This window comes from Montipora capricornis, chromosome 2, assembly GCF_036669925.1.
Source record: "Montipora capricornis isolate CH-2021 chromosome 2, ASM3666992v2, whole genome shotgun sequence".
Classification (NCBI taxonomy): domain Eukaryota; kingdom Metazoa; phylum Cnidaria; class Anthozoa; order Scleractinia; family Acroporidae; genus Montipora; species Montipora capricornis.
In genome coordinates, this window is record NC_090884.1 from 7,801,613 (window position 1) to 7,811,559 (window position 9,947).

Below are 9,947 nucleotides of genomic sequence, written 5' to 3' on the forward strand. Positions count from 1 at the left end.
CTAAATTCGATAATGAATCATAAGGTGTTTAGTTTCCCATCACCTAAGATTTGTAACCAGATATCTCTCTCCCGGCCGGTGTTCAATGCAGTCACAATTTTGACTGTTTTGACACACTTGCTTTCCATGAGGTTCAAATCCCGCTATGAGTTGGGCGTATTAATGCTGTCTTCTGCTGTCAGTGTTTGCAAAGGTCGAGTGTTCGCTTCGGCAACGAGAGTGCACTTAATCCGGCTACATTCGCATTCCTCTATCAGTAAAGTTAATCTCGGAGGCTCAGTGATTTCTGGTTGTATTTTGATAATGTTCTTAAGAGCAAGATAAGTGCAAACGGAATTACAACACTGTCACACGGATAGTGGATCTTGTGTGTCGGAGCGTCGTGAATGTAAGTCGTCATCGTTTTTGTGCATTTTAAACCTTAATTCCATTAAAAATAGAGTGCTTTTTGAAGGAATAAGCGAAAAGAATAGTTTTATTTCCTCCAGCGTTCCGGTGAGTTTACATCTGTGTTTTTGCTCACGGAAAGCTCGAGCCACACTCGTGGTCATGTTTTGGCGAAAACTACAGCTGTAACATTCTCGAGAGTGTAACTTTTTCTTCCTGTTTTCGTGTACAGTCACGTCACATATCGCCATGATTTTCATGGGTATTCATGGAAATGTTGTGGTTATCGTTTATGTGCTGGAGATATTACTGACAAGCGTCCACTGCAGAATCTGGGGTGAGTTAATTAATGGAACCGATCGTTAAACGATTACAAAGACGTACAAACGTAAGTTGATGAGCATCGATGACGGCATTATCCATCATTTCGTTGCTACCAAACTCTGTCTGTCGCCATAAAGTAATTAATTGTTTGTTTCCTTCTCTAAAGAAGATTTTAGTGACGACCAAAGCAGTGACGTTGAGTTTGTAACATTCCCGACGTTGTTGGACGTTGATGGTAGATTTGTTTCACACGTGGAAGGCAAATCGAAACACAAATCGAGCTTGGATGAGAAACACATGCAAGAGGAACATCTACATCTCGAGATACCAGTTTTCCAAGGCAAAACACTACGCCTTCGCCTCTCGAAAAACAGAAAATTTACAGCACCAGGTCTTGTCATTGAGGAGGGCGAGGAAGTTCAACGTTATGATCCCAAGTGTCACTTCGAGGGGCACATTGTCGATCAACCAAATTCTTCAGCATCCATCAGTTACTGCAAAGGGCTGGTGAGTTTTAATGCAAGTTACGCTAGCTTTTTGGATTCCATCGTTTCTCAGTGTCAGCCACTTTATTTTTTTTAATCTTTATAAGAATGCATTTAAGTCGTATGATGGAGCCTGTCTATGTCCTACCGTTTGAAGGTCAAGTCCTCGCCCCCGATATTTTGCAACAGTTACTCAAGCTTGTCGCATTTGTGTCGTATCTATACAAGTCTTGAGCATATCTGATGATTTTCACCCCCTTTACAAGTCTGTATTGTAAAACCACACCTTCGACAAATTAAACTAGACAACTGAACCATGACAATGACAAAACTGAAAGCAAGTTGTCGTTATCCACGGTTAGTCCTTTTTTCGCCTCTCTCATACTCTTCAGGTCTCAGCGCTATTACAAATCTTATAGAATTAATCAAGGACTGCAAAAAAATTGTGTCCTTTACTTAGGCCAATTGCAGTTTCTGAATTTTTTTATATTTTCTTCCATAGTTTTTTGCTTCTGTACCTTACTATTGCAGCTGGCCTGCGCGCAAGTTGCTAATGATTTAGGAGTCGCATCTAAACATAGACGAAATGATTAGCAAAAGATCGAAAAAGAATTCCTTTTCATGTATTCCAAAACAAGATTAGCTATAATTCGTTAATACTAAAAAATCCCACCACGTAAGTTGACTTTATATTTTTAAAAAAGCCTTTCATAAGAGACATTTTTTTAACACAATGGACGCCAACATTAATTCGTCTGTATGCAAGAGGAAGGAAATCGTTTTGAAAACTAAAGAGCCTTGTTTTAATTTCGAAAGAAATGTTGATTCCAAGTTGACGGATAAAACCTTTTCTCAAAACAAAGATTGCTTTCATTCCCACGGTAAACTATATCCCGGTGGTTTGTGGTTATCAGCGCCGTCCTTGAGTCTTTCCGTTTGTTCAAAAACACTGAACTGTGAAGTGTCCTTTCATTACAAGATGGCATGCATAAGAATAACCTGCATATTGCGTGCATCCCATTCCGAGCTGTCAGCAAATGTTCTGGTATTTTTGACATGTGTTACAAACGCGAAGCCGTGAAAAGCAAGGAACGAACGGCTTTCCGATGGCTGCCACGAATAAGCGGGCCAGAGGAATTTTTTTTTCAAAGGTCCGGGAGAGTGCTACTTCAGTTGAAGGCAATGACCTCCGGGACCTCGATCATTGCCTCCAGATTAGGTTAGGAAAAAAACCCACACCTTTGAAATACCCGAGGCAGTGTATGCAAAAAGAGAGCGTTTTAAATCTGATCTTGCGTCATTCGGCAGCTATCTTTTTTTCTCAGCGAAGTATCGTTAGTCTCCTTTATCTTCATAAACAATTTGAAACAAATTTATGAATGTCCAAAGTCACTGAGGGAGTGAAAACTAGCCGTGAACCCATTCTATTGTGAACGGCTACAAATGATAGTAGCCGAGCTAATGACGGCCGAAATATTAAGTGTGAGCAGAAGCAGAGAAAAGGCTTATTGTTTAGCTAAAAAAAAACTAGCTGAAAAATTAAATTTGCGGTTCATTGTGAGGAAAAGAAAGTGTAGGAATTAATGGCGCACGGTCTTTCCCTGTCAGCCAGCCTTAAAAAATGATCAGAGAGTTTTCCAAAAGCGGCCGGCGCTAATTTTCCTAAGGATAATAATGAAAATTACTGGAGTAGCAAGGAAATCCTCTTCTGAACGGGATTTGAACCCTTGACCTCAGGAATATTGGTGCAGTTTCTACAAATTAAACTAACCGGGAACTGGTCATTCTACTGAATTTGTTATATACATGAAAGACATAATTTCAAACTTTGTAAGCGTATCAAGTTGATCATCGTAGTTTACGTCTCTCAAAGGTCAAAGAGTTTCTCTCATCAATCCGAAACAGTGGCCACATTTCACGCTGTGGCTACAGAATATGATATCTCAGGCTAATATGATGTCAACGCGAAGGAAATAGTAATATTCAGCGTTGATTGCAAGTACAAGCAATCAAAGATCATGAACCGAAACGAAGTGTATCTTTTCAAACTAGTCGTATCGTTTCCACGGCATTTCCGAGTTTGTTGCTTAGCAGGTTGACTGAAATATATTGTTAATTAAACAGCGAGAAGTGGTTCAGGAAGGATTGCCTGACAAACATATTAAAGTAGCTTCAGTTCCTGATCAGTTCCTGATCGGTGAAATTAATGTGTTTGGGAGAGTCAAGCTGTTCTAACAATTTCGGTTCTACGTTGCCAAACAGCTATAGATTTCTTTTCTAACACATCACCTAAAAGATTCGTAACCATGGGAAAAGTAGTCCCTTATGTTATCGGAAGGAATATGTTTGCAAAAAGGTCCCCTAGCAGTTTCGGATGAGCAAATGGTGCCCTGGGAAGCTCTTAGAAGGTAACTTTCAGCTAGCAATTTCTGAAATGAAAATTTTTTCGGACACTTCAATTTTCAGCAAAGATATCCGAACAGATCAAATTCTCCCAGGTGATAAAAACATCTGTTTAGAAGGTCTTTATACATTATAAGTAGCCTAGAAATGTCTCTCAAAGGCTTTTGGCTTAATTTGCTCGACGGGTGCCCTCGCCTGATGAAGACATCTTCCACTCTAATTCGTGCATGATGGAAATTCGTGCTGATAGCCAAATGAGTAGGTCACGAAGGATTTGTTAATAGACTATGTAGACTTTCCTAACTTCTACTGTGTAAATATATTTTTTGAATGGCTCCGAAACAAAACTCCTTTGCACCTTTGTTAGAAAGCCAATATAGTCAATACATTTTACGGGACTAGTAAGTTCCACGCACCCGCAATGAACGAAATATTGGGCTTTCAAACTTGTACGAGATCTTTGCGTGCAATGCCCGAATGTAGCTCTCTCTTGACCACAACCAGAGTTACAACGTACCATTTCTCTTTGTTTTCCCCTTCATAGGTTTACCTGATACCTTTCAGGTGTGTTTCGTAGTTAAAACAAAAGAAAACATTGATCCTTTACTGAAAGTAGAGCTCACACTTTCAATGTTTTTAGAATGTCTATATAATAACAGCTAACTCTCAGACAAATCTGCTGTATTCCAGCCGATACACCGCACAAACCAACTCAATACAGACGAAATACGATCTTACTGCTACCTGGGAAACCTCACTTTTCAGATAAAGATAAAAGAAATGTTTGCATAGAAAATATAGCTCGACAGAAATGATTATTTTGTTTGATTGCGTCGAATAATTTGCCATATGTAATGAAAACATTTTGTTCTCTGGTGTATCCCGAGCTATTTACAGCTATCTACAGCGAATTATTAAGTTTTGAAATCTAGTTTTAATTAATGTGATATGGCATCCGCAAAATGACTGACATGTGCTTCTGCGAGGGCAAGATTTTCTATATACTCTCTGTCGCCGACAGCGTATCTATCAATTTCACACCATCAAACTTGATCACAATTGCAAACACTAATTGATTTCCGTTATCTGGAATCACTATTGATTATCAGATAAGTTGATGACGGTTAGGTCTATCAAGGAGAATGATTTGTTTTCTCGGTTCCCCCGTTAAGAAAAACTCGGGGCGTCTTTTTAAATTAGTCGATCCTGGTGAAAAAAACTCTCTGCCTTTTCCATCACTCCTCAGTTTAACATGACAACATTTTCCTAGCACGTCCGATTGAAGGTTGATTTACACTCTGCTTTGAATTAACACAGGTTTCATTTCACTTTGGCTAAATTAAACTGCAGAATTCTGGGCCACATCTAGAGACTACAGACAGGCCAGCTCGTTTGCCATCTACTGCCGAGTACAAGATATTTATATAACTCGTTCCTTCATCTACTGCCGAGCCAAAAGCGCCAAACTAGCCAACAGTATAACAGATCCAATATCTATATGACTTGTTCTTTCACCCACTGCCGACCCAAACGAGCCAGTAGGTCTCGAATGTGGCCCTGTATTCTGTTGTTGCTCCAGCATTTCGACTGCTTATGTTTCTTTCTTTAAAAAAAAGGCTAATTTGTGATAGGCCAGGCTAAATGACTGCCTCTGTCAGTGTATGGTCGATCGGGTGTTGTCAGCATTCTTTTCGGTTTTGGTTTAAAGATAGAAAACGAATAAGGTTGAAGTGATGATTGAAAAAAAAAATTAACGGCGATAAAACAGCTATTTCTTGAGTCATGATTTGAACGTTTCCAGAATTCCATTTTACATCGTGGGAAGTCCAGAGATTTTATTTCGGCAAATATCACGCCAAAGGTATTTTAGCCTAATAAATTATCTGGGGCCCGTTTCTAGAAAGTCCCGAAAGTCCCGATCGCTACGTATTTTCAAGTCGGGTCCGAAAATCCGTGGTGGAGCATATTACATTAATTGTTTATTCATAGTATCATGGAATCTTTTGAGGTATATTCTCTTAATGGCATTTCCCGAATAATGAATATAAACTGATTCCTGTCTGAATAAATTACTCTTTTTCGACAAAGAACTGCTCCAAACTATTATGTTCTCAATTAACTGTCGTCTGATAATGTTCTAAAATGTTCCGTTCTTAGCTATTCAACCCTCTGTTGATAACAAAGCTGTATCATAACGAAAGTTTCAAAAATCGTTTTCGAGGTTCTTTAGGATAGATTAGAGAAAGAATGGAATCAATCTCGGGCATTTTCAGTATTTTCTTATTAGGAACTAAAGGGAGCTGCGAAATTCAGTAATTACTGGAAATACTACCGCTACATGTGGAAACATGCAGGTAACTTCGAATGGAATGGGACTGACATTCCTTTGTTCGGAAGCAATCCAGATCGGTCGATTATGCTGTCTTGTGATAGGTCATAAGTTTACGTATTTATCTCCAATTAATCTTCCTACTGGTGGTAATCTCGGATTATTGAAGTGCGTTCGACAGTCGCTTTGAAAGTAAAGGATAAATGTAGGGAAAGAAACAATCTTATAGGAACAAACAATGTGGACGTGCGTGATAGTCATTTGCGCATATGATGTATATGAATACACTTCGGACGTAATTCAAGATGGCGCTGAAAAAGCAGACGAACGGAAAAAGGAAAACTCTATGCAATGGGTACCCAAGATTACAAATTGCGTTTTCTGAATGTCGCCGACATTCGGAAAACACAATTTGAGAATTTCTTTCTCAATCACCCGCAAAACAAGGTCGAAAAATATTCAGGATGCAGACGCTGATCTCATTTCACAGCCATCGTTTTTTTTTTTGGTTTCGGTTATCGGTGTCTTGCAATTAATTTGGGGGCAGACGGACGGGGAGAGCGGTTCGAAAAGTTATTTACCTTGAACCCTAGATCTAGGCATTAAGATAAAGCGTGCGATAACAATTTTATTGAATATATCTTAAGATGACAAAAACAGTATTTAGACCGTTAGATAACTGGTGTAATGTCCACGTTAGAGGAATATTAAAGAATGATTGTTATCCCAGCAAAAATAGTGCCTCTCAAAGGTCAAGAATTAGAAGCCTTTTTAATTGACATTTAATTAACAGTTAGCGGTATTTGAGAAATATCAGAAAGATCTTTGACACAACCTGTGCGGCACCTTGTCTCATGCGGAACAAGTCATAAACTTAATTTTACCTCCTAACCAGAGCTCGGCTTGGGGAAAAAAATCCGCAAATCATGAAGAAATGTTGTCATCTCCGAGAGGATGGTTTCTATCATGGAAGTGTTAAATCGATATTCTCACAGCTTGATGCCGTTAATTTAGGATTAGAATATTTTGATGATTGAATTATGAAAAATGTGGGTTTCATCTTCTCAAGAAAGATCTTTCTCCACTTACCGTAAATAAATTAATTATGCCGAGATAAGACGAATTTTCAATTGTTATTAAAGACTCCTACACTTGTACAAAAATACCCGCAAATGGCCAGTGATTGTCAAACAGAGGTAGATACATTTTTTTGCCTTGTATTTCTAGAAAGGGCTCATCCACACTGAGAATGGCGAACACTTCCTTATCGAGCCACTGCAAGAAACGAACTCGTCTGGCTCCGGAAATAAACAACCTCATATCGTTTATAAAAGACCTGGGATCGACTCCTTGTTACCGTGGAAACAAGATGGCCTGTTCTGTTCTGAACAAGGTATTTGCATTTTCTCTGCGCAAAAGAACATTTTTTTCAAAAAAATAAAGCATGGTAAATGCGAAGTCTACAGTATTAAATCACTAAGGAGTGATTTTGATTCTGAACACTTCGACCGATATGCTTTTTGTTGCAATCATAAAACCGTGAAAATAGATCGAGATAGCTAACTTCAACAATAATAGCAGTTAAAAAGAAACATCAATGTGTGCCTACTTAACTACAAAATTAGACGCGTTAACATAAGGACAGAAAACTGAATATTATGTACAATTGATTAATAAAAAGTATGTTACAGAAAACGAAGATGATCATAATAAACCATTCTTGCAAGTTTTGTTTAGTAAGAGGTCTAAATCTTGTTTTCTTATAGCCTTTATAAAAGCATTAATTGATGGTTCGTTCCTTAGCTCCGGTCAAAAGTGAAATGTTTGGTGACCAAACACGATCACACATATTTGATGACCAAACTTTCCCCGTGTTTGATGACGTGGCCAAATGGCTCTCAAACAAGCCATCAAACACGACCCCAACAGCTGAGATCGAAAACGATTTCGGACATCTTGGATGCGTATGACCAAAATCTGCATCGTAATACGCATGCGGCCTCCAAACATATTTGGTGAAGCCGGCCAAACGAACCAAATATCTCACTTCAAACACGCGTACCATTTACCAAACACGATCAAACAGCATAAAACAAAGTGGCCAAACAACAAAATGTTTTTTGAAGTAGCTTCTGCTATAACACTCTCCACAACTCATTAAAGTTTTTCGTCTTTTTTATGTATTTTTCATGTTATATATCAGATGCAATGAAACACCATCTCCGCTTGCCTCGCGTTGACACGATCAGTCGACGGCGGGCAAAACGTTCAGTGAGCACCGAGAAAAACGTGGAGGTGTTGATGGTTGCTGACAAGACCATGTACGAGTTTTACAAGGACGGCTTGGAGGAATATCTGCTAACTATAGCAAATATGGTACTTTCTTAGTTTTTTGATTGTTGTTGTCGTAACACAACGTTATTTTACGCGCATGCAATCAACTTTATCATACGCACGGATGCTCTACCCGTGCAGCACAACAAAATGCACTATGACAATATGGTAAAATAATTGGCTTAACCATTTAGAGCGAGTTTCAATCGAGTGTCGTAAAACCAAAACCAAACTAATTACTTTGGCCAATCAAAAAGGACGGACACAATCAAGTAAACCAATCAAAACTCGAAGTAATTACACGTAGCCGACACAACGCGCGGGAAAATGTACAAGCGCGAGCCACGATTGGTTTTGGTTTCACTTCTGATTGGTTGAAAAAGTGGCGCGAGAACTTTGAACCAATCACTGAGTGAAGTAATGAAAAACCAAAGCAATTCGCTGATTACTTTGATTACTTTTTGCGTGATCGCCGAAGCGTAGTATAACAATGTTGTGATGGATCTTCCAACATTGGTGGAGCCACGCATGTGCGTTACATATGGTCTCCATGGAGATATGCATAAACATGTTGAAAACACGATGGCAGCCGAATCTTGTAAGTTTACAAAGTCTTATGGGTCGTATCCTTCCCATAATACACTACAAGTCTTCACATTTTTGGGAGTTGTTGCGTCCGTTTGTACGGGGCTTGAGAGTTCGAGAGCCGTCGGCTGGTAGTTTTTTTTCCACTTGAAGAGCGAGGTAAATATAAGGTCTATGTTCTGCAATCTTGACACAGCAAGGGAAATGCGTGCTGCAAGTTCCTTTTAACTCAGTTGTATATGGCTGCTTTGAAAAGTAGATTAATTGTGTTATTCTTTAACCTGACAGGTGAGCAACATATTTCGAGATCCAAGCATTGGTACGGCAATCAACATTGTGCTTGTTCGAGTAATAATTCTAAAGGAAAATCCGGTAAGAAAATGATTACCTGCACTATGTGAAAATTCAACTTTGAATAAAAACCCAACAAGTCAGAAAAAGTGGGTGCTGCACGTGCGGCACGAATTTCAGTTTCTCTTTTCCCTGTCTGCCACACAACAAGTGAACTTGAAATAACAAAGTTTAAGGCTTTACTCTACCCTGGTCGCATAGGTTTTTCTTGAACTGCGAGAGGGTCGCGAAGCGGCGAGAGGAGAAAAATCTCTGATTACCTTGGACTTGAATTTCACTTTCATGCAGACGCCAGCTGCCAAACGCTTCAAATTGATAATTGCAAAAGGGACCAATGGCGAGTTAGCAATCACGCTTCTCCTCGGTATCACCAATCAATCGAACCAATCATATTGATTTGCGTGTTTGTACTTGAAAAACATCAACCAATCCGAGCCTGAGGGTCAGATCCAGACCCTGGCGTCTGCATGAAAGTGAGATTCAAGTCCAAGCCAACCAGAGGTTTTTCTCTGGCTTCTCGCCGCTTCGCGTCGGACTTGTTTTCGCTGCTCTCTCGTACATTCACTCTCCCACTCTACTTCAAAACCTTTCGCACCCTTCCAGTTGTAAGAGAATTAGCCCGTACTACATTGAATGGAAGTTATAAATCCTCCCTTTTTACGGAGATTCACATCAAAATTGTCAAACGCCTGCTAAAATGCTATTTTGAACATATCTTTATTATCCTTGTAGCGTAAAAACGCCAAACA

The 9,947-nt window shown here is 39.3% G+C and overlaps 1 protein-coding gene across 3 annotated transcripts in view; it reads left to right on the forward strand.

Annotated features, from left to right (window-relative positions):
* The window catches only part of LOC138038681 (A disintegrin and metalloproteinase with thrombospondin motifs 7-like), a 33,529-nt gene continuing 23,582 nt past the window's right edge, over positions 1-9,947 (forward strand). The window contains exons 1-6 of one of the 3 annotated variants that reach the window (XM_068884675.1): positions 1-388; positions 620-724; positions 878-1,218; positions 7,156-7,321; positions 8,132-8,304; positions 9,136-9,219. In XM_068884675.1, the coding sequence (XP_068740776.1) occupies positions 637-724; positions 878-1,218; positions 7,156-7,321; positions 8,132-8,304; positions 9,136-9,219 (852 nt within the window). In that variant the 5' untranslated portion in view covers positions 1-388; positions 620-636. Of the gene's footprint in view, positions 389-619; positions 725-757; positions 776-877; positions 1,219-7,155; positions 7,322-8,131; positions 8,305-9,135; positions 9,220-9,947 lie in introns of those variants that run through there. The other 2 variants (XM_068884676.1, XM_068884677.1) reach the window with 2 other exon arrangements.